Source organism: Thunnus thynnus, chromosome 21, assembly GCF_963924715.1.
Source record: "Thunnus thynnus chromosome 21, fThuThy2.1, whole genome shotgun sequence".
In the NCBI taxonomy this organism is placed as follows: domain Eukaryota; kingdom Metazoa; phylum Chordata; class Actinopteri; order Scombriformes; family Scombridae; genus Thunnus; species Thunnus thynnus.
Genome location: NC_089537.1, coordinates 17397649 through 17423970, shown reverse-complemented (window position 1 = coordinate 17423970; position 26322 = coordinate 17397649). Strand labels below are relative to the sequence as shown.

General features: G+C 37.7%; 1 protein-coding gene across 1 annotated transcript; it reads left to right on the top strand.

Moving 5' to 3' along the window:
- The first annotated feature begins 617 nt into the window (after window positions 1-617).
- Window positions 618-19643, top strand: LOC137173763 (TLC domain-containing protein 4-B-like). Its single transcript, XM_067578834.1, has 7 exons — window positions 618-941; window positions 7624-7793; window positions 9673-9762; window positions 10078-10136; window positions 10248-10342; window positions 15666-15739; window positions 16091-19643. The coding sequence occupies exons 2-7, from the start codon at window positions 7639-7641 to the stop codon at window positions 16407-16409; spliced, it is 792 nt and encodes a 263-aa protein (XP_067434935.1). The 5' UTR covers window positions 618-941; window positions 7624-7638; the 3' UTR covers window positions 16410-19643.
- Window positions 19644-26322: the final 6679 nt, after the last annotated feature.

Here is a 26322-nt window from a genome sequence, read left to right as displayed (position 1 = left end):
GACATTTTCTAATACTCCCCTGTGTATGGCCTCTTATCTGTCCTGATTTGTTTTTCGTTTTATTTCCTTTTATTGCCTCTCAGTATAACCCACCTATACCGAGCCAGCCATATTTACAGACAGCCTCTGATGCTTATTCGCTTTATTTATTATACAGGAACAATGACATACATTTTCCTCTGGGCCACTTGTGAAGCCAGCCAGCGTTATAAATTGTCCATTGTGTTTGTTAGAAAAATATTGCATAATGGCCAAGTTAGACTAATGTAAAGGGATTGTTGGATCAATTGAAGGGATAGGTTTAACAGGTTCATTGATATTAAGAGCAGTGGAGCATGGCTGCACTTTGCTTTACTGGCTATCTTTTTCTGATTTAGCCTGGATCAGTTCAACAAGCCTTGGCTATAAATAGACATAGTGAGTGTTCATGGGCACACCAGTGTGTGTGTGTGTGTGTGTGTGTGTGTGTGTGTGTGTGTGTCTTTAAGAATTCAGCTGTAATTTGAGCCCCATAAGAGAGAAAGAGAGAGAGAGAGAGAGTGTGTGTGTGTGAGACCCCCCTCCCCCAAAACCCCCTCCTCCCTCTCTCCCACCCCCCTCCACCACCCTCCACCCCCCATCATTTCTGTAATCGAGCGTCGAGCTGCACGATCTGCACCTCTGCAACTATGCACGTTTCTGGTCGGATGGGTTTGTCAGTAAACACCGCAAAACTGACACAGAGCTCCTGCTCCGCCGCATCCCCCACAAGTTGTTAAAGCGTGTGTGTGTGTGTATGTGTGTGTGAGTGTGTGTGGAGCAGGAGGCGGGCTGTGTTGTTTATCAAAAATGACTCGACATGGCTGTGGCTTTCACTCAACATATACGGCGTTGCGAGCGACCCTGGAAACCATAACCAGTTGAGAGAGTGAGAAGCAAATCATCTTCATGAGAGTCATAAGGTAAGTCCGTCCGGGATCTTATATTTCCACTGTTCTCATACACAAAAACAACAGCAGGCCAGTGTTATTTTTCAGCAACAGCAGCTGACCAGGCGATGCGGCGTGAATTGGCCTTGCGTGCGCTCTTATGTTTCTTTTTTTGAAAAGAAAACCAAAACAGCTATACGTGATGCTTCGTTAATAACACGTTTGCTTCTACTCAGCATCTCTTAAATACGATCCGGGGGATGCACATAGCGAAGTTATTTTCGAGAGGGCTATCATTTCCTCGTTAAAAAAAGGTTCACCCGTCTTACGCAAGCGCATTTTAACCCCAACGTGCCAGTTGTAATAGGTAAGGAGCTGGCAAAGCACTCAGCAGAGGAAAGAACCTGTTTCAGACCTGCTCAGTTGAAATAGACATCACTTTCGAGAAAATTTTGGCCTATCTTTAAGGCGGGCCCAAACATGCATTCTCCATCCAAATGAGTGGAGATCTGAATAATAGTGTTCATATAGGTGATGGTATTAGTTTAGGGTTAATTCCTCTAAACTCATTCTCTCCACCTTGTTAATTGCAGATGCTGGCAGTTGCTTTTATGAGCACAGTATATTGTAATAGCAAAGGGGAAATGTGTTGAAATAATTGGATCGTATGATGCCTTATATGACTCTTTATTGGAGATCATAGTCTCACCCACCTTTTATAGTTCTTATCGTAACTCTTCATTGAAGTAGGGGTCATAAAAAGCCAGTCTTCTAGCAAACAAAACAGATATGCCAGGAAGTGCTGCTTGTCAGCAGCGTGGTTTCTTTTACCTTTTACCTGTGATCTCTCTTGTTGACATAACCACAGTCTCGTCTTCATTTAGACCTTTTCAGCTCTTACCAAACGGTAGGAAATTCACTGATTATTGTGTGGGGTTTAAATGAATGAATGTTTGCAAAGGACACACACACAGGACTTGTAAAAAGTAGATTTTTGCACAAGAGGCTATACACTAGTAATGATTTATTCTCCACGGTCGCTTTCTTTCTGTATCTTTAAGTTGACCTGTAATCCATTTGTCCTTGGCAACTCGATCCTTCATGGGACTCATAGGAGGCAAACATGTAGCCTGTGTGTGTACCTACAACAATACTTTGTGTCTCAGAATAGTGTCCTCTTCCACCCTTTGTGAGCATGGCTGAAGGCAGTCTTACTTAATGTAGACATCCAGATATCTTCTCAGTCAAAATCACCCTATAGTCCTTTTAAGTGTCCCTCTAATAACACAAAGTCTCTCTGCCCTGCAGCATACTACATAAAAGTACTGGTGCTTACTGCCCACTAATGCATTACAGGCAGGCAAAAGGAGAGGACTCTGTGGAATTGGCTTTTTAGTTCCCTAGTGACTTTTTCTTGGCTTCAGTGTTTCAGTGAAGCACGCTGTTTGTCCTCAAGCATTTCTTTGGCGTAACGCAGGAACAAAGGCAGGTATACAATCACCAAGGCCAGTGCTCCAGGGAGTGGGAGTGTGTGTCTCCTGTGTTGCTATGCTGGAACATACCCTGTTCTATTACTTGGGAAATGTAAATATGTCTTTAAAGGTAACTGACTTGGCGTCTTACCAAAGACTGGCACAGTCAAATCATCCTATATGCAAATAGCCCATTGCAATACTCATAAAATAGTTCAGTAGTCTGGCTGCAATGGACCTCTATCACTGACATACATTGACTGGCTGCAAGCCAGCGTGCATGTGGAGTTGCTAATTTTGGATCTTTGTTGTTTTATGGAGAACACTCCCTTTTGATCCAAATATAGATATGACAAATAGATTTTCGGGGGTCTAACAGAGCCTTTAGAACATGCTGCAGGGTACTACTACACATCATATTACTTCAAGGCCGAGATTTTGAATTAAATTATGCATAAATTTGAAATAGATTTTATCAAACCATCCCATGCTGATTACCCTTTATACCATGAACCCATGATTCACAACATCCATTCAACACAGGACTGCCACATGTTGCCACACAGGATGCTCTTAAAGCAAAGTTGCAATACTAGCCTCTCATAGCCCCCTTAAAGGGGACGTATCATGCACTTTTCAAGGTCTATATTTATATTCCGGGGCTCTACTGGAATATCTTTGCATGATTAACAGTCAAAAAAGCTCCTTATATATCTTATACTGACCCTTTGCACAGCCCCTCCGTTCAGCCTCTATCTGGAACAAGCTGTTTAGCTCCTGTCTCTTTAAGGTCCCCCTCCTGATGAGCCCACTCTGTTCTGATTGGTTAGTTTACGGAAGCTGTGTCTCAGCCTACGTAAACAAACACTAGTTGCAGGATTTCACCTCTTTTTCTCGTTGTTAGCAACCTTAGCAACAAAGGCTACGGGATGGTAGTCCTGTCAACGTAAATTCTATATTTGATTATATAGCCTAATAGAATTGTGACAAAAAACCAAAAACAGACATTTGATTGTGAAAAGAAAATTGTGGAGAAAAAGCAGCTGCGTTGCGAGTTCTCATGAGGGCCTGGGCTGCAGCACTGAATATACTTCATGACGGACACAAGTCACACAACATCACTTTCACTGTTTGAGAATGAAATGCAGGTTAAGCTAAAACGAGCGAATAATTGAACAACCATGTGGTAATGACGGCAGAGAGTTCACAACCCAACTCATCCGCAGAGAGAGTGATTTGCACTCCGAGCAATCTGAAAAGGCCCGTTTGAAAATACTTTGGATTTTGGTAACCAGTTTGAATATCTACCTATATACCCAACCTGTATAAAAATCAGGCTATTGAATAACATCAATTACAAATCATTAATTTGATCTCGCTCCGAAAGACAGCACGTTCTCAGTTCTCACTCTAACAACAACCATGGCGCAGAGAGAGAGAAAGAGAGGTAGAGGTAGGTCTAGGACATTATTTTATTTGTTGATTCTGTAATGTGTAGGTATGTAGATCTTTTAAGAGACATGTTTATGTTGAAATAAATATACCTATACGAGTAGTTATGTCTCTCATTTTATTGGTTTGCCCTCTTATGGGCATAATGTGCAGAAATTGATATTCAAGTGGTTCAAACCTATGTGTTTTTTTAGAAGGAATAATGGAACGTCATTTTTGGCCAATTTTGACAGCACTACGGAACAGACTGCTGTTTGTGGGCATGCGTGAACAATTTAACGTCAGTTCAATGGGGCAGTGGAGCTAACATTGCAAACAAAGCATTTAGAGGAGGTTTAGCCTGTGCTAAACGCTTGCCCTGGCTTTTGACTTTCAGGGAGCATTTTACAGATGTTCACCTCAACTTTTGGACATTTGATCATGTTTAACAGTACGAGAAATAACAGAAAATCACAAAAAGAATTGTGTGTCCCCTTTAAAATTGAAAAAAAGTAACAAATATTCGCCTTAATGAAGTTGCGTGACAGTATAATGTTGGTATTGTGATGATGATTTCTACCTGCTCTTCATCATCATCAAAGTGTTCTTTGTTTGTAAATTTCCTATAAAAGCACCAGTAAGCGGTCCAAAAATATGGTAACATTAAATTAATGTAGGCCTGTGTTGGTGTCATAGTCTTTGGTCAAGTACAGTGTGATACAGCATTTTGCATTTATCAGCCAGCCTTAACCTGTGGTCTTAAATCACACGCAAACTAGACCAATATAACAGGAGTGGGCCTGTTTATTTTGTTTCTGTAAAATTTCCTTCTGTACATTGCAGGATTAATGCAATCCTAATAATGGAGCAGCTTTAGTGAGGCTCTGAGTAATGATGAGTAAAATCACATTTTTCGTGCAGGCCCACTATAAGCCAGGTTTCTCACACAACCTTGAGGGTTGGAGCACACAACATGTAGGCTACATGTTTGTAAGCAATGGTTAGAGGTACACCCAACCAAGTACAGAGACTCAAAACAAAACAGAATACTGAAGCTTGTTTATCAGCAAGGCAGGCAGCATATGACAAAGGTCTTGTTAAGGCAACAGACTGCCAAATATACTAGAGATTCACCATAAGTCTTGCCTCACAGATAGGTGTATTACTATTGAAAGAGCACACATGTGAATGGCGTGGTGCTGCTGCTCTAGCTAAGTTACTCTTGTGATTTGTAGTAGTGATTCCTGCTTACTCGATAGTGGGAATTCCTAGCGAGAGTGCTGGAACACCTCTTGACTAGTGCTCATAACACGTCCAGGTGCACAGTGTGGTCAGCATATGTCAGCGAGATACACAGAGTGAGCCGTTTTACACCTGACCTTGATCTCGCAGTGGGTCAACTGTTTGCTAGATTTGAGTCAACCATTACATGTGGGAGAGCATGCTGTAAAAGGAGGAATTTCAAAATCCCTCAGACCAAAACAGCAGAAAAACTGATGAGTTTACCAAAATAGCAGCTTGATTGTCATCTTCATTCATACAAAGTATGAATGAACTCTTATTCCAAGAGGCCACTTTGTCCTTCATTTAAGTATATGTAAAGATATGCACCAATGTTTTATCTCCAAGAGATGGCGAGGGGAACATCGTTAAATACCTGTAACTGTATGTATGTAGCAATGCAGCAAACTCTATTTCAGTTAGTTTCATTCAAATATTTTTATAATGTAATATGACAATTAAAATCAATGTCCCACAGAGTGCATTCTTTCTGAATAATACATCTAATCAGTGCATATGTGGCCACATCTATGCTTCTTCTGTTAAGTGGAAAAAAGAAAATTTATTTCATGTAGCTCACTGGGAATTTGCCAGCTACGTCGCAATATGAATATATGGTGACAACATTTAATCTCCAAGTGAAACTGATACACCTATTTCATACAAAAGTGATATCTCTAAGCTGTGTAATGTTACCTTGGAATAAGAAATCCAAAGAGCATGATTGCATGTATTCTGACTTGCTGTTGAGACCTACATGCACTTGAGCCTTCGCCTCTAGACATGTCCTGCTTTCTCTGTGTGTTGAGGTGATTATTCACAATGCCAGTCCCTGACAGCGACACAGTGACATTCACAGTCACAGACACTGACATTGAATGATTCAGGAGAGGAATATTCAGCGGCAGGTCCAAGTAGAGCTTTCACAACAGTTTGCTTACGTGTTTTGTACAAGCCATGTGTGAATGCAAAACAGGCTGTATTTGGTTTCTGTCCAATGCATACACTGTCTTTTCCACTACATCAGCCCATCTGTGGTGCATCATCACTGTTTTGTCACAGCCGCCACAGAATCATAAAGCAGAAAGCTAATGTTTGAAAAGTTTTTCTTAAAGTTTGTACTTTTGTACAATTGGTACTAAAATTTTCAAATGTTTCCCATAGAATTCAAAGTAAATAAAATACACAAAACCTTAATACACACAGATTGGCCATAAAATTAGGACAGACTTATTATTATTGAAGGTCCGATGAAAACATGTGTTCCCTTGACAGCATTACAATGACTGAAAATATACAGTATTCAAATGAACCTGTCTCACATTAATCATCATCTTTCTTTTGCTCAAATGTTTTTTTATTTCTTGAAATGTTACAGTGTTTTATCATGATTGTTATTATTCTAGTCATAGTCGTTATTTATTATCTTTATCATGTGCCAGATGATCTTTAGCACTATCTGGAAAAGTCACAGTAGTAACTCTGAGGTGTACATACTGTTTGTTTGAAGAGTCTCTCTTGCCCTGCAGTGCATTAAGGGAAACCCTTGGGTTTTATGTCACTCAGTGTGTAGTTGCAGTACACATGTAGCTTTTGTTTAAATTGTAAGTTGAAGATGAGTCACAGCCGTGTGTTTGTGTTTTTTCTAAGCAAACAAAGCAAAGTTCAAGGTTACAAAGCACATTTTTATGTGTTTAGTTCACTGGGTCACTGTTTCTAGTGATCGAGGTGGGTACAGTAGGAATAGACTAAACATTTTGTACAGTTTGTCGTCTGTCAATGAAGCATTAGGGATACTACCTTATAAGTTGTAATCAGTCAAACACGTGTGTGAGCGTGTGTGTGTGTGTGGTTTCAGAGGGGTGTGCGAAAACCACAGTAACTGGTTTTTGAATAGAGACAACATGTCTGAATACTTTTTTTATCAGTCTAAAGAGCCACCTTTCCTGTATATTATAGACTCAGGAAGTAACATGTTGGCTTGTTATCTCAGCTATTCAAAACCATTCAGGTGTGCTTAATTTACATTGATAGAAGCTTTTAGAGCTTGAAAAGTAGACATACACATTACAAGTTACTTATTGCATATGGTAGGTGCCAAAACTTAAACTTTTCAGCTAGATGCTAATAGTTGGTAATTTCCCACACAGCGCCCATGAGGTTTTATCCACCTTTGCTGCTTGAGGCCAGTGACAGCACTCTTGTTGGAGTTGAGTTAAAAATTGACTGGGCCACCACTGGCAGGTGTGATTTTTCTGATGATAGTTGTTGTCAAAGGTCACCAAATACATCAACTGTTGTGGTTTGGCTGACCAGGAAGAGTCAAGTGGTCAGAAAGACTCACTAATGACCACAGAATGTTTTTTGTTGAATACATTTTTGATTTATGAAAGTCTGATTCTGAGCATTTTTTTAGACGAAACACCCTCAGTAATGTTCAGGTGATCTTTTAAAATGAAACAGCAGAGCATTGCTAACATTCTCACTCTTCTTTCTCCATCTTATCCCCATTTCTCTCCTTCCTCCCACAGTGGGGTTGGGTGGCCATGGACCCATTCAGCCAGCTTATCCTCACCATCTCGGTGACCAGTTTCCTCACCTTCCAGTGGCTCTTCCACAAAGTCAGCCCCTGGATATCGATACGCATCAGCCCGGGCTTCCTCGGCCTCAGCGACAAGCAGAAGGTGGAATGGAACTCAAGGTCAGTTGACATAAACTCATAATCATGGGTCTGCTAAACAATCAACACTCACCTATATCCTGTTACACTAGTATTTGACTCACTAGTTGGACGTTTTATGTATTTTTTAGTGTTTGCTCTGCTTGTTGCTGTTCAAGATTCCAACAGAATGCTGGCTGTCTATGACTATTTCTGACAAACTAAATCTTGATTAGTTTGTACAGATTTTAAAGTGTAAACAAACCAGATTTGTCAATAAAAAATGATTGCCCTGTATTTATGTGCTTCTTCACGAAAAGCTTAAGTGCTTCTTTTACAAGCCTTAACATTTTGCTCACCACTTTGAGTGCTGACAGTTTAGTGTATGCAGCATTAGCAGTCAGACTGATACTTAACAAACCTACAGTTGAAAGCTGTAATTCTGAAGATTTTCTTGTCATATTTTTATAGCAGTAGTTAATCAATGTATTTGCTTTCTGTAAAAAAAAAACAAAAAAAAACAATATGCTCTTCTCCACTGCTTGTGGTATGAAAAATTCAAATGTACATAGAAATGAGCAGGACATGATGCACGCATACACCTTGCTGCACATGTCAAATGCAATAATTATTTTGAAAGTGAAAGCCAAAACCAGCTAAACCACCCTTTGCAAATGTCAGTTACATTTTTTATAGGTTCTTCCTGGTTCAACTTTGACCATATTTACAATAGTGATGCGCATACACAGTTTCACCATGCAATGCACAACTACAACGGCCATTTTGGTAATATTCACTTTTATTTTAATTTCACAATTTGTGGTTTAGAAAATCTATTAAAACTGCAACAATTTGTTTAAAGCTCATCTAATGATCTAACTACTTATGCATGTGTCATGAATGGACTTCATGTGGAGTTTTATTTATCAGAGTTGCCACATCCATCAAATGGAAGCAATACTTTAATCAATTAGGTGCATATAATGTAAAAGAAACCATAATCTTCCTTTAACAGCCACATCATCACAATCATATTTACTGTATGTGATTTGTTTTGCAGTTCATCTGTCAAAATGACAGAGAAGTGTAAATGCTTCAGACCCACTGTGTTCATATGGGTGAACAGACCATTAGATCAACAACAACAAATGTCATCTGTTGTCATGGCTGCTATTTTATCTGCTGACTTGTTATGGGAACATTGCAGATATGGCTAGAACGACTGGTTTGGAATGAAAAGATGGAGTTTGTTTGTGTCTTGTGTGAGTCTGATTGGTTGCTGTGATCTTTAAGCACTATGAGAATAGTTCAAGCTGCACAGTAGATAGAGGGCCAGTCGATGCCCAGCGGGGAAGAGTGTTCGGAAGGATCCAGCCTAGACAACTTGCATGAATCACTCATTTTCATTTCCTCTCATACTCAGTTTATTACTCATGAGAGCACTTGTGAAATTGAAATGGTCACATGGTTTACGAGCAAATGAAAATTAATGATTCGCAGGGATGGATCCATGCTATGGGGATCCCTGTATAGACCCCATGACTTTACACTCTTACAGTAAATGTGGCTGTCACTCTGTCTTACTGACTGATTGCTGAGAACTCTTGTGCTGTCTCACTGCTTGAATGACTGACTGGGACTGTGCGCTGCTCTGCCTGACCCTTTAGCAGTGTTTAATCTTTTAGTCTAATTGGTCTGAATCTGTGTGCAGCCCTGACAGGCAATCAGCTGATTCACTGTGAGTACTAAAAATTCGGAGCTTCAAACCCACAGAGCAACTCCAGAGCACTTTTCATGAATAAAGATAAATATGCACTATTCTTTGTCTTGCTTATTGAACAGAAAATGTTGCCGTCAGCATTAGCCCTTGTCAGAGACGAGCAGATCATCATTTCCGTGTGTGCTTTGCTTTTTATTTCAGGACAGTGTCAACATTTCACGCACTGTTGGTGGGAATCTTCTGTCTCTACATTCTGCTCTTTGATGATCACGTCAATGAAGACCCAGTCTGGTGAGAGTCTACTTTTAACCTTCACTCTCCATACTATTGGTTAATTTTTTACAGCATGTCATCTATTTTTCCTTTTGCTAAACCCCTCTACTTAACAGTGATTGGTCAATCAAAGTTTAGCAACTGTGTTCACGAGTTTCTAGTAAGAGGGAAACTTGGTATTCAAAGAGCTTGGCGAGTGGTGTCTGTTTTTTCCACAGCCAAAAACACAAGAGCAAAAGTGTAAGGAGTGGATTGAACAATGAGTTTGTCTGCCCTAACATAAGCTATAAACATTAGCATGTCCAGCTTATTAAGAATGTGCTTCTCCAATAGGGGAGATCCTACACTGGTGAAGACTAATGTTGCCATTACAACAGGCTACCTCATATCCGGTAAGAGAAACATACAGTTTATCCAAGGCAAGGCTTTTTTTGAATGTTTCGATTGTACAAATTCCACTTTTAACATGACATCTCTCTTTCCCCTGTACCTCTGTTTTCCAGATCTGCTGCTAATATTTTACTACTGGAAGGCGATAGGCGACAAGTTTTTTGTAATTCACCATCTGGCAGCGTTGTATGCTTACTACTATGTACTGGTGAGTGCCCTATTGTCCAATAGCAGAACGTGCAGGCAAGATGGGAAGGAGACAACCAAGGGTGAACAGCTGTGTCCTGTCAAACTGGGTGTTCAAACTGGTTTAATGACCATTCAGTGAGTTCACAACTCTCCCCTTATAGTCATGCAGCTCATATAGGTTAGTCAAATATGCACAAGGCAAAGTCAGGGAAGTCAGTATCTATGTAAGTGATGTACCTAAACTGTACAAACATGTCAGGGAAGGAGAACTTATGGATCCACCTCTGTGGCTTCATCTCTTTCAGTAGAAGTGAAAATACACACTCACTAGTTGTTGGGACACAACGTACAGCTGTAACACCTTTGTCCATGAGTGATACGATACCAGTCAAAAGTTTGTACATACTTTCCCATTCCCTTATATGAGAAAGTGTGTCTAAACTTTTGACTGGTACTGTAGAATGTTGCAGTAGAAGTCATTGTTTGCTTGCACTGTGTTTTTTAGCTTGCCTGGAAATCACTGAAAGAACCACAATGATAATGAGAGGAAGAGGGTTTAACATGTCACTCAGGTTTAGTAACCACTGGAGTTAGACTGTTAAAGTTGTCTTACCCAGCAACATGATGGCCAACTCCCATAATTTACCGGAATAGTCATTCTATAATAAACGAGAATTTGAGTCATTCAGTATCATCACTGTAAAAGCAAACATGGGTTCTGACATGAGCTTGATAATAATTTCACAATTCTAAGTTCAAATTAGTGACTCATTAGTGATTGTGGTACTGCTAGTACACAGTTGGCTCTTATCTAGATGTGGAGATAGATGAGATGTACCCAGCATTTAAGAGCAGCGCTGTTCACTCTTGGTTCAATCTGAAACCCTCTAGGTCGCCAGGATCTGTCGCATAATTATTATGGAAATGAATGACTATGGTATTTTTTGCATGGAATGCTCAACAATGGTACTGGCTGATGACCCCCTCCCCCCCCTCACCTTGCCCTTACAATTTCTGTGCTTTCTGTTTGTTTTACTGACTTCCTTTAATGTTGTGTGAATCTGACGTAAGCTGAACATTTCTGAGCTTAGCGCAGCTGAATGCTGAACTGTAACCATTGTGTGCATGCTGGCAGTTCTGAAGCTCTCTACAGAGGCAGGGTTCCTTTCTTGTTACTGTGCATGCCAACCAACAGCATTTAACGTCTATATTACTTACCTGCTTATCTACAGTTCCGCTTGTGTGTTTTTGTGCCATAGCCTAGTCCTGCCTCCTTTTTTTTTCTTCCTTACACTTCTCTTGAGACTCCCTGTTGAGGGAAAGCTGGCCAAATAATGTCATTCACATGACACAAGATGATAAAGTGCATCGCCAGATAACCAGCCCCTTTTTCTAATGCCATGCTTTATGTATACTGTCAGCTGTACTCTTTGAGTTTGAAACAATTACTTGTTAATGCTCTTAAAAGGCGGTCTTTTCCTTCCCATTTCACAAACTTACATGGAATACATTTTTTCCCCAACAATCAACGTTCTGTATTTTCTATACAGAAAAAATGCAGAAGAACACACAGTGTGCATTGCTCTGTCTCTGACTCCCCCATACTTAACTATTCTTGGGTAAAATAAAAAATAAAAAAGCTTTACACTGCTTATTGCTGTGCTTTAGGTTTTATGTTGCCATTGGCAAATGACTATAAAATCTTGATAAAAGGCAGTAAAGTGTTAAGGACTTCTGTTTTCAATCACACGTTTAGTGTAAATCTGATCTACATTCCAGTCACTGGCTGGATTTACAGGTTTGTTTTTCTTCTTTAATGTGACACACATCATATTTGTTTATCTGTCTTCATTGCTTTTTTAATGAGCAATATTACTTTTACTCATTTCCATGTTTAAATTATAATACCAAAATTAAAACAGTGTCACATAGTTGGAATAAAAACGATTTATTCTGAATTATAACTGACTGTAAATCCAGCCTTTAATTTGGAGAAACAGAGCAAGCACCTGTATCTAAAACATTTCATTAAATGAGATGATGTAGGCCATACTGTTACTGGACACTCATGACTGTTTCCTTGGATCACATCTGAAATTCATGTGGGATAACAGAATGAATGTTCCGCATTAATCAACTGTGGTAGAAAAAAAAAAAAACTCATTGAGAGACGTATAACTATAGTCATACTATATTTGCCGTATAAAAAAAACACAATAAAATTGGCTCACCCTTGATGTCTTTTTCATTTTATTTAGTTTTGTTACCCAGTCAAATTTGTCAAATGTTGTCAAAGTTTTATTAGTTACTGTGTTTAATGTGTTTATGTGGACGTTTTCTTGTTAAATACACAATAAATTCTACCTACTCAACGTGATTATTAAATCCTGAGGCAAACAGCCGAATTAAGGCGTTGAGTAGGAAAACATGTGTTAAAAGGCTTCAAAAGCCTCAATTTCATGAGCATGTTGATATGTTTTGCTTATCAATTAGTCCATCACTAATGTCGTAGTGAGAACAGTGTTCATTTTATGATTTTTTTTTTAAATAGCATTGTAATCTGTCTTTTGTGTCTGTTTTAACAGTCAAGTATAGCTTAATTAAACAGATGGAAACCTAATATTATAACTGCTGTGTAAATATTAGATGCATGGTTTCTTCTCAGTGTTTGTGTTCAAGTGTTGCTTCTTATTTGCTTCCGATTGTGGTGGCATCTTTTGTTTTTTATTTTCTTCTAATATATCTGTCTGTCTCTGTGTCTTCTGCTGACTTTAACATAAAAAGCCCCTCTTCAAACCCTACATGCAAAAACTACCAACATCAAGTCAGGTTGTGTCATCCTCCCCCGTTCATGCAAAAACTACCAAAAGGATTGTATGTCATTGAGAAACCCAGAGCAGGTCTTGATCTAGATGGGGGCTTCCCTTATTCCTGTCTTGTCTGCTGTTATTGCTGTTTTGTTGCACTGAGCAGATATGATGCCCAGTCACAGTATGGACTTACCAGTTCCTAGATGTACTAGCATCCTCATGCTAGGTGGAAAGTTCACATCATATGGTACATAAACTGAAACGCAGATGTACCCTGTTTGTATCATATAGTAAGTATGTTTTAATGACCAGCTTTTGTTTCAGCGCTGACGGTAAGTCTCCTTTTACATGCTACAAAAGTCAGGCCACTAACCAAATAACCTTAAATTACATGTTCTTTGAATGTGTTTTAGTGAAATTAAATATTGTGATTTTTTATCTTGATTTTGAGTTTGACTTATGTTCTGAATGTGTATTGTAAGGGCTTAAACACAAAATTTCAGAATGTCAAAGTCAAACTACTTAATTCCAACTTGGATACAAATTGCAGCACTTAGTTTCACTAATGCACTTTTTCAGTCAAAACACAAATTTATTTGACTAATGGCAAATCTTTAACATCATAATTGTAATCTGTGTGTTTGATTTTTCAAAAACAAAAAACAAAACTGATTTAGCGGGTTAGGCCAGATCAATAGTGTTTAAAACTGGGTGTCCTGAAAGCATCTTGGTTTTAAGATCATCTTCCTTCTATTTGACATGTATGTGATTATTCAAAGAATAATAGCCATGTAAGCTTATGCTTTAGTTTGATCACTTAAGGGCTTTTAAAAGCCTCTGTCTTGTGCATTTTAGAACACGAATCAGATATTATTACAGATATGGCTAGTTTTGGGAATCAGCAGCCATAATTCAGCTTTGAGCTGAAGGTTGGTAAAACTTGCTGAAGATGATCTCATATCTAAGAAAATGTGGAACTCTGTTCTTCTAAACAATGACATGTTTGGAAGTTAAATATATTGCTTTTTACTCTGCATGGCTTTTTGCTCCCTCAACTAGTGGCTGGCTGAATGTATGTGTGGTTGTAAAAGCCTGTGCTGTGTTGATATTTGCCTAATACCTTTTTAATGTCGAATGTTATTAAGTTGAGAAGTCATTCAGATGAATTGTCTTGCTATGTGGTCTTCTGCTGTGTGAGTGAAATGACGTAAACTGTGAGCTAGCAAACGTTGGCATATAGTGTGTTGTGAGGACGCATTAGTGGTTCCTTCCTTAGTAAATGCAAAAATGCTTCATTTGGGGCATTTTTGAATATTTTAGGGTTGATTTTAGGGTTTAGAAATATTTTCTTTACTGAGATATTTAAACACTTTATATGATTTAAAAATCTTTTTTGACTAGAAGCGAGGCCTAAGGATGGTGGTCAATCTGTCCATTCAGTGCTTTCACTGTTACTGGCCAGATTGTCATTCAATTTGACATGGACATTTTGATTCCTAGGGAATGATTCCCAATGACTGTGGTCATAACCTGATCTTTCCGTCAGCACTACAATGATATCAACATAACCAACACTTTCACAACAAGTTATCTCAAAAATCAAAAGCTTGATTTCTATGAAGTTTTCTGAGGATTTTCAGGATCTCCAGAGGATGAATCCCACAGATTTTAGTTTTAGATTTTAGATTTTAATTTTCTCTTGGACTCAAGAAATGTCACCATCTAATCGGCTAATTGCAGTCAAATCTACTGAGTACATTCATGCTCCCAAGAGGAAGAACCATTTCTTTTTTTGTCATGTCATGTGCTTCCTAGTGGCATCATCAGGCAAAAATGTCTTAATTACATACAAAATTTCTACTCCTCAGATTAATTTGGCTTTTTGAAAATTGTGGCTTTATGTCCACCATCATCAGGACAAACCTTTTTTAAGTTTTTGACATTATGTCATGTATATCCTAATTTGTGGTGAATATAATGTCTCCATTTCTATTTGGCAAACAGAGGTAATCATAGTGTTGGATGAATTTTCTTTCACAGTGTTGGATGAGTTTCTGCTCACAATAAATGAGGAGAATTAATCATTAGGAAGTTAAATTAGAGAGTACAGTCTAATTTTGGCCTGCAAAACTTGAAGGTATAATTTTGTGCCCTGAAGGAGAAGACTCTTTTGTTAGATCTGCCAAATGGGGGGTTATATTTGGTGATGACTTCATCTAATTTTAGGCCTGAGTTCCCCATACCTTACAAGTATTTCTTAAATTTCTGAACTGCATGATAAAATCTGAAATATCTCATAGTTATGTCCCAATAAGCCTTGGAATTATGGACATACTTTAGTTGCAATGACTTGTTCAAACCCGACGTGAACTACTGTTGTTCTTCTGTGATTTTTAATACAAAACAGTGTTCATGTTACTCTGAGGAGCAGGCAGTACATCAACATAATGCCTGCTGATCCAAATGACTTGGTGTCTCGTTTTTGTCCCTTTCATGTTTCGTTGTCTTCCTGTTCTTACCTTGTTCTTCCAGGGCCAAGGAATGTTGCCTTATTTTGCTAACTTCCGTCTGCTTGCTGAGTTTTCTACTCCATGTGTGAACCAGCGGTATGTACCTACAATCCTGCATTTAGGGTTGGAGCTTAGTTTGCAACATATCTGATAGTTACATGTCAGGGATTTTGTTCATTGTTAGGAATTTTAACTATATGTACGTAATCCGCTACTGGTTGAATGTTCTCTTTCTATTCAGCTGGTTCTTTGAGATTATTTGAGGTTTTTCCAAATCCTTTTTAAACCACTTATCTGGATATAGGTCCAGATAAGTCATACCAAACATGCTTAAGGCAGCCCTGTAACTTTTTGTCAAGTTACTCATGATTTTCTCAAACATACATTTTCATAGTTACATATTCTTCCTACTAGACACTGTTTTCTTAACTATGTGTTGTGTTTCAGCTGGTTCTTTGAGGTACTAGGCTATCCCAAGTCCTCCCGGCCCAACATGGCGAATGGTGTCGCCATGGCTTTAGTCTTTTTTGTGGTCCGCATCGCCGTCATGCCAGGCTACTACAGTCGTATGTATGCGGTCTACGGCACTGAGGCCTTCTACCTGGTGCCCTGGGGTGGCCGTTTTGCCTGGATCTGCTCCAGTATCTGCTTGGACATCATGAACATTATGTGGATGCATAAGATTGCCCGCGGCTGCTACAGGGTGCTGCGCTCAGCACGCCGGAGTAAAGCCAGCACACCTCAGGAGAATGGGAAGTCGGATTAAGGGAACTAAGGTGTCAGCGGTGAGGAAACACTGCAACAGAGACAAAATGACATCACTCTCAGTGCATTGGTGAGCAGAAACTTGGACCCTTACCTGTCAGGCTGCTTCAGTAGCAGCACACCTGGGACTTGTGACATTTCAGGATCGAATGTAATGAGGGAAATGGAGATTTTTGAAAAAACGGGCACAGTCACTGAGATGTGAACCGATGGACCATTTAACTGGCCATCTCTAAGCCATGAAATGACCTCTTAGCAATACTCTGTGTGCATGGCCAATTATTTTTGTCTTGAACAATTTACCACTACACAATAGAGGTCGTCCTGAGACAATGGACTTTTAGCCCAAACAGAAATTGTCAAAAAGTTTACCGTTCTTTACATACTTACTACTCCACAAAAGACTTTAAAATGTTTCTTTTTGTATTATTACTGCTACCTGAGTCCCAGAATTGAAATGTTGATAATGTAAGTCCATGTTGATGATGAAGCATAGATTTGAGAAAACCTTGGAAACTTTCAGTGATTCCTCATCAATGGCCAGTGCCATAAAATCCTTGTCTGATGCCTGTTGAGAAAAGAAAGGTCAAACACCTTTTTTTTTTTCTCCTTAAATCTTTTCATCAGCAAATATAAATTCTCCAGGGACACGATCAGACTACATCAAGTGCAATCACAGAGAAGAATAAGGATGAATAATCAGATCATCACTCATCCACTGTTATTTAATTAAGAGGTTCATCTACAAAACCAGCCTTTAAGAAGTTTATTAGGATGATGTGAGTCTTGGTAGCATTTGCATTTGAATGGTTAGCGTAAATAATGTAGAGTTGAATAGGCATCAATACATTGTATGTCGTCTATTTCTTTTGTCTTGCTTGGGTCGAGGCAAAGACACAAAAAAAAATTTATGAAAAGGAACCTGATGTACAGAGTACCTTAGTAATGCTAAAAGGGAAACTGAATGTTTGTGCACTGACATTAAGCAATGCCAGACCAATAATATTGAGGCAACAGTTAATATCAGATTTGAAAATCCATGTGATTTAATGTGTATACAAGCTGATATGTCACAGAATGACAAAAACAAATCACACCTGTATGTGGCTCATAACAATAATATGCTATTGACAGTGTTGTTGGGAGCCAACATTATATTTATTACTGACGAAGAGCGTCTGCTATGAGTAGTTTGTTTATGCTAAGAGGTTTGGTGGAAGATGTTAGCTGGATTCAGACACTCGTAAGTTTTTCTGTATCCATCCTGAGGTTTATACAATATTCACACTCTCTATTTATATCTTTAAGGCACAAACTGTTTCTTTTACCCCTGGGCAACATTTGCCAATAAGCTGAATGCTGCTGTGTGTGTTTTCCATGAAGGAAATTCAATTCAGTACATTCATTTGAAAAAGGTATGGAAGTTTTTTTCCTGCCGATTGTCAGAAACATTTTGTAATTGTTTTGCCGCATTGTGATACAAATAACTTCTGCCTCATGTTAAAAAATATTCCCAATTGGCTGTTAAACATAATATGCACTTCCATATTTATTCATTGGATGCATACATGGATTGCAGGGTCTTTTTTCAAGTGGGAAATACTGCAGTTTTGAGGACTCACATGTTGTAATTGTTTTCATAAGCATCATTCTACTGACTTAGCAGTTTCGTGTTAATACTCATACAACACTGAACAAAAGAACTATTCTGTTCACATGTTTTTAATAACCAAGTTACCTTTGTTCAAATTAAGTCACAATTCATCTATGATTTAAGAAACATGCACTTGAATTGTCATTGTTAATGTATCTTTATACAAGCTGTAGATCAAAAGCTTCTGTCAAATGTTTTGTGAAACAGAAACAGGGATTGCTCGTTTTTTAAGTACGCCTTGATATGTTCAACATTTGATTTTGTTGCCTTTTTCAAACAACTTATGATTGCACAGTGAATATTTTTGTTACATTCAACTCCTCACAATGCTGAAAAACGTGTTGTTTTTCAGCAATTGACTTGTGTGTTTTCCGTGTCTGATGCCTGTCTAATGTGATTGTTTGGCCTTTTTTATTAGACCAGTTTCAAATGTAAAAACAAAGAGGGTTGTTAAGGCTGGTTGTTTTTAGTGCTTCGGTTTTCTTATTGTTTTAGAAATTCAAAGATTTATGTATTCGTGCCAGTGCTGAAGCCATTACTACTCCATGGTGAAGACATGTGGTGTCGTCATGGTATGATGCTGTTTCTTTTGTTTTGTTTTGTTTTGTTTTGTTTTGTTTTTACTCCATGAGCATTTTCATACGACAGTGCCAACTTGCAGCCATGATTCAATGGTTCAGATCAATTCTGTTCTCTTGACCATCTCTGCATGCTGTCTCTAGTCACAGTATGATGTGGCTCATTTTAGTTCAGCATGGTACAACAATGTGAAAGAGTCCACCATTAATAACAGGCAGTGTGTTTTGAACAGAATAAACTTGACACCTTGTTATGGGTGGATGTCACTATCTCACATCTTAAAAAAAAAAAAAGTCAGGGTATCTGTCAATATTTCAGTGAAATGAAATCCTTCAAGGAGTATCAGGACAGCAGGCTACTTCTGATAGAATCATTAGTTGCTCTGTATGCAAGGTCATGCATGGTCAATATGGTCTTCTTCTTCATGCACTCTCTATAACTGCATGTGGTATTGCATGGGGATTGCACTATAAACAAAATAGCATATACATTTGCAAGACAACTTTTGTTCTTTTTTTCATAGTACATGTACATAATGTTTACTTAAACGTTATTCTTGTACTGTGCCACATAACGTAATCCACAAATGATGATAATGATGTGATGAGAACATCACAAAGCAGATATTTAGTGTAATATCCAGCACAGAAATAACCAGTAAAGGGAATACTTGAATACTAATCAGTACAGTTTATAACAATTTGGGCAGTGCAAATAAACATTAATCCTATACAAATCTTGCATTATATGTGTACCATTGTATTTAATTTATTAATCCAAGAAAGTGGACATAATACAAAGCAGATGCCGTGGTAACAGAGTGCATGATGCTGCCATCAGCTGGCCAAACTGATGTTGGTGTTTTTTGTTCTGAATGTTGCACGGAGGAGAGACGTGAATAGGTGGAGTGTTTAGTGACATTCTATGAATGTATTAGAGAAAAGAAAATATTTGTCATTTACATTTTCATTTGTTCTTTACAATAAATACCAAATTAACTGATGTGATGTGTATCATTTGAGAAATAAGATTTTTTTGCCACCTTTAAATACAGAAATAAGCCCTTAATGTGTTCAATATGCAGTGGTAGAATGTAACTAAGAACATATACTCACCTGTACTAAGTACAAATATGAGATACTTCTACTTTACTTGAGTATTCAACTCAAAGTATATCAATTTTATGCTGCTTTGTACTTCTACTCCATTACATTTCTGACAGAAATATTGTTTTTATTCCAGTACATTTATTTGCTACTTATAGTTACTGTTCAGATTGAGATTTTATATCAAATAATATAGTTTAATATTCTAACTGTTGTTTAAATTGTCTGCTCTTTTCTTTTTTAAGTTAGTTATGAATTATATATAATGTTATAAAAATATATGATACAGTTATATAATATGATGCAGTACTATTACTATGAATCTACCTAAAGTATCTAAAGTTGGATCCACGTTGATGAACTACAACATTAAAATTCCCTCACATGTATTTGTTAGTCATAAAAACAAACAATATAATATACTGTAATAACAAAACACTCTAAAAAGAAGCCAGTCTGCATAATGAGTACTTTTACTTTTAATACAAGTATATTTTGCTGATAATACTTCAGTACTTTTACTTAAGTAACATTTTGAATTTGGGACCTTTGCTTGTAATTGTGTATTTTTAGACTGTATTTCTACTGTTACTAAACATCTGAATACTTATTCCACCACTGTCAATATGAATTCAAATATGCTGCCAGGAACATGATAAAAATCATCAGGTGCAAAATGACATAAGAGTCTGACTTGATTCTGTTGAATATTTTTGGAGTAAATAAATATTCTGTGAAATTTGCTTTGTCAGTTTTATTGCTGACTTTTTCCTGGCAGTTATTACAGTCCATAGTTGGAAATAACATGTTATATTTCAAGGCCTCCACATCACTTCTGTATGTAATGTTTGTTATATAAAAATGTATTGGCTTTTTTTGTTTGTTTTCTTGTTTTGTTTTTTTGCGTTAGTGCTAGCGTCTTAGCTCATTATAAATATATTAATGCCCACCATTTTATAGTGTACATTGACATTTAAGACAACAATAAAACTGACACTTTATTTGACAAAGATGTTTTCTACATGTTCTCACAAATTCATTAAAAAAATGTTTCCCCCAAAATGCCCTGAAGACTGTCAACCGTAAAAAGTTTTGGTAAAAGACTGCTAGTAAAAAAAAAAAAAAAAAGCAAAATCTTGCTGAACAATGACACATGAATTCCTGTCAGATCCTCTATTTAATTTTAGTAAGTGAGTGCATTTGTTTATTGGTTCACATTATACTCCGAAAATATCTGTCTGAAAGCACTAGATAACAATTATTTTATCTTTGTCTTCACCAGTTATACATTTTGCATTTTGTTGAGAAGCTTCATTATAATAACAGGTGCTGTCTTACATGGGCCACTAGAGGACAGTTTTGTTCTGCAATTTTATGTATAATCTCAGGAAATAAAGTCTTTCAGATAAACAACTGGGAAAAGGGCTTTGAACAAGTTTTATGGTTGTAGCCACTTACATTATCAACAAACCGGATCCCAATGAGGGACCTGTTTGTGAAGCCCTAAAAGGAGTGTTGAATTCATCTGATCGTCACTGCTACAAAGTGAAGGTGCTCCACCACCTTCACTTTGGAACACACAGCTTTTAGACTGCATGAGGCCAACAAGCTCTTGTTCCATCCAGATCATCAATACATGAGCTTCACTCTGGGTACTTTTTGGATGGAGGATTGGGGTGAAATCAAATAATAATTCCTGCTGGACCCAGAAGCAATTAATCCATCCAAACTGACACCTTAAGCTTTGTTTACTCAGGAACCACTATTTCACATCCAGTCTTGACTGGATAAAATATCAAAATAATCACACAGAAGATTAAATCTTCTAGAGAGATAAGTCACAGCTAACACAGTCATTATGAAGACAGAGGAAGACGATTCTCAGAAAGTCAGGGCACCCTGTGGCAAACAAAAGATGAAACTATCTGTGTTATCGTGTTTGCAAGATTAAAAACAAGACGTCTGTATAAAAAGGTTTTCATTAGGATCAAATCAAACAAGCAAATGAATGACACACACACACACACACACACACACACACACCTAGAAACAAACACAGCAGGGTATCTGTACACAACAGCGTGAGTGACTATAGTCTTACTGTGCACAACTGACCTAATTTTCCGGTTAGAGAAAAGGCAACAACTCCTCTCCTTCAGATGAAACATTTATTTCCAAACATGCATTTACTTACAAGCATGAGGGGGTTTACAATCACAGCGGATACAATGTTATGGTAAGTATATTGGATATGTGGTTTGTGATACAACGCAGAATAATAAGAATTACTTCACTTGGGCATCAAATTGGGAATTTAACATAGTATATCGGTTACATGAATGAAATGTCATACTTCTAAATAACCACAAGAGGTCAGGGCATGAATATTAGTGAGGCAGTTGCTTCAGTACACTGCTGAGTTCAAGGATTCCTTGCACTCTTCTTAACTTGAAAACTGGAAAACACAGTTAAAGCACCAGTGTGTAGGATTTAGTGGCATCTAGCGGTGAGGTTGCAGATTGCAACCACCTGAATACACCTTCCCCTCCCCTTCCAATCATATAGGAGAACCTACGGTGGCTACAAAACTTGCGAAAAATGCAAAAGATCCTCTGTAGAGCCAGTTTGGTATGTCTGTTCTGAGCTACGATAGAAAGATGGTGCAACTTGTTGGGCTCTGTGGAAGAGGACCTGCTTCCTAAGTAGATATGAAGGGCTCATTGTAAGTTAATGAAAACACAACGATTCTTATTTTCAGGTGATTATACACTAATCAGAACATACTTACGAATATTATATTCCATTTCTGCCAAGTCCATTCTGCTAGATGCCACTAAATTCTAAACACTGCACCTTTAGTCATATAAACAGGCAGTAACATAAAGGTAATAAATTGCAGCAAATACACTGGGTTACACATCTGCTCATTGACTAAGTTGAGTACCTCATGGGTTAAGCTAATAGTCTGCTAATTACCACATTAGCTTCTAAACACTGCAGTATTGACAATTAGTATTATAGCACCATGAAGACATAACATCAGGTATTATTTATGATAACTTACATTGTCACCGACACACGCTGTTGTAACCAAAGATATTGATAACAAAGAGTGAAGAACAGACCAGCCGACTGAGGGGAAATATCTATCCACATGGTAAAGTCTATAACTGAATGAGGTGTGTGCATGCGCACAAAGTCTCTGAGGCAGAGTGAGAGTGGCATGCTGTGACGTTGATTATCCTCCAGCAGGGAATTTTGTACAGTATCAGATTATCTGGGGCCAGATGAAACCACAATGATCACAATCACAATTGTGAAGACACAATTACAATTAAACATCTACATGTCGATCCATGACATAATGCTGATTGTAATTCTGTTTGGCTGTGTATAGACTTGAAAATCTATGCACATACATCTAGACTTTTTATTGGGGAAAAAATCTTTCACTGGTCTCACTTGGTGAATATACATGTTTTTGTAATAGCAGTATTCAGTGTCTGGTTAGTTTTCAGTCACAAAAGGGTAGGTCCTTTATCAAATTGAGTTTTAATACTTCAAGAAATTCATGACTTTGCCCGTCTGGCGCCACAGAGTGGTCAAAGTGCAGGATCATTATCAGGGCAAATTTGCTTCTTGGAAGGACTGAACCTGTGGTTTCTAGTTAAATGACATTTCCGTCCTATCTACCAGTTGACAATCCTTTCCACAAACACACAAGTACAAGTATTCAAAGAAATATATGTGAAATAGTTTGTCCTTTTAACAGTGTATGTTGTAACTTGCACCATTAAAATGTCCTTCATGATGTTACAATCTAATGATTACCTCTGCTAACAGGGTTATGTTTTGCACCTTTCTGTTTATTCTTGTGTGTTTGTTTGCAGAATTCCTCAAAAAAGTTGTCAGTAGACATTCCAGACAACTTCAGCTTGACAGAGCATGTGGAAAGGTTGTTTGTGGAGCAAGGCAGGATCAAGTAACTTTTCAGTAAGCCAGCTGGAGACTGACCATCTGTTGTTGCAATGAGATAATGACAACAATTTTAAACAGAGATACACTTAGTCTTGAACAAACATGTTAGTGTGTATCTCCTGTCCATCATCTTTTTGCGGAAATCGGACAAATATATCTCAAATATATCAAATATATTTAGTTGGTGAAGGTGTTAATTCTATAAAGTGTCATCTAGTTGGTACAAATATTGATGTTTAAAGTACATTTGATGGAATTTGAATAACCTTCATGAGAAAACTGGATCATCACTGCAGCACAGTAGGAATAGAATGTAGATAAGAAGTAGTGCACGACCCAACCATGCTGTAAATTTCCCCTAGTCAACTCAGGACAGATAAAGTTATGTCAGCCAGCTGATTATTCTTGGAAACAGACAATTGCCATAAAAGAATGAAGATTGAATTCATCATCAGATGGGATATGGATTTGGACTCAAATGTACAGCTGTAATGTATCATTAGCTTTGAGTTCTGAGACTGCCAATAGGTATTGCAAGTTCTCCCCCAATTACATGATGTGCTATTAATACTTATATTATTGATACTAATAATATTTGCTCGCTCTCCTCCACAGATAGATTGGATACATTGTACAGCTGCCATCAGTCTGTACAATGACTCTCCTCTGTGTCGGGAGAGGAGACTCCTCAGATGGTGTAGATAGACTGCACACCTGGACTTTTAATTTATTACATTATCAATCACATCTGGTATATTTCAGGTTCATCTGTATGTAATCTTTAAACTACTGACAGTATATACAAGCCAGTCTCTTCAATCTGTGTACCAATAACATGACTGTTGGTTGACATTCCTTTTATAATCATGAAATTCCTTTTATTCTAAGTGGAAAATGCATATTTTAAGATGATTTCGGCATTAAAATGTTTTTTGATAACATTTCTAGTGAGAAATGTGTATTTTATTTTTATAATCTTCGTTCATTGAATGTACATGTTTAGTTTGTCAGTTATTACGGAGATTTTTTCAGGCTTTCTATCATTGCTATTGTGGTTTCTACAGACACTGCTATCACTTAAACCATGTAGTTGCATGTTGTTTGAATCATTGTCTTTGCATTGTGTAGTTATCTGAGCTCTTATATTTATCTGAACTATTATTATGTTATTTGTGTTTTTTTATGTAACTGCTTGATGATGTTCTTTCAATAGAAAAATGTACATTTTAGGGGATGAATTGAATTTGAAATACAGAATTTGAAATTTTGCAATTGGCTGACCGAAGGACCTGCTGCCCGGAAGTATTTTCCTGTCACCATGTTAAGGTTTTCTTATAATGATGTCTTTAACATTTCTCAACACAAAAACATGACAGTGTCCTTGATAATTCAACAGTATGATAAGTTAATGTTATGTCCATCAGTTTTAATTATTTCTCCTTTGATTCTGAGAAATAAAGTGTTTTTTTGTCAGTTTTTGATAGCGGTAGGCTAAGGAAGAGCGTTGTGCTGTGAGCAGACTTGATGCGTTCGACCAGGTGTTTTGGGTTGTCTGCTGTCGGTGGGCTTAATTACATTTCAAATTGCCGCCAGTTGGCCACAATATAAATCCAAACACTACTATCTCTGTGAAGAAAAGGTGTTTTATAGCCTGTGATTGTAAAATGTAAAGTTGCTCATTTAATTTTATTTTTCAAAGAATATGTGGCTGAGGATATTTAATATGAAGATATAGTCGTCCTCAATTAATATTGTGAGCCATGTTAACCAATAAAGCACTCCAACTGTTTGTGTGTGTGTATATCAGATGTTGTACCATGACCATATAAATGGGATAAACACAGGGTTATCAAACTGGACTTCACATGTCACATCCCTCATTTAATCCCTGCGCTAGTCACTTTCATATATTTCACCATACTGGACCTTCGATTGTGCGTTGCATTCAACCTCCACTGTTACATGATTTAATTATTCATGAACATGTCACATTTAATTTTTGCTCTTGTCACCTTCATATATTTCATACTCTTTATTTCTTTGTCCATAGCATAGTTCATATTTCCTTTGTACAGCCTTCTGTGTTGCGTTTATTTGAGAGTAAATGCCAAGACACATTCTTTGTACTCTTGCATTGGCTAATAAAACATATACTGATTGAATGGACTAGGTCATGCTGACATTAAATCCCAATCCTGACCCAAGCACGTCAGGCCTTCCTCCAAGCCTGTGATAATGACCTAGATTGTCAGCAGTATTGTTATCTCTGAAGGTGACTCATTTTGGTCACTATTTCCACTGAAAAAGAAAAAACAAACAGGCCTGACAGTCACCTGGTGTAGACCAACGTAGCTATTACATGTTTTGATGTGAGAATGGAGACTAATCTGCTCTACACAGGAGTTACAGGGAAGGATTAGCGTATCACCTGCACGCAACATTGGATTTTGGCGTATGCACTGCATGCAATTTGAAAGTGTAAAGTCGTGTTATTTGTACACAGATTGAAGAGTTATAGGCTAGTTATGGTTATATATCTAGTCTCTATTCTATTTTTATTCTATTCTATTTTTATATATTGTTGTATTTGACTTAGT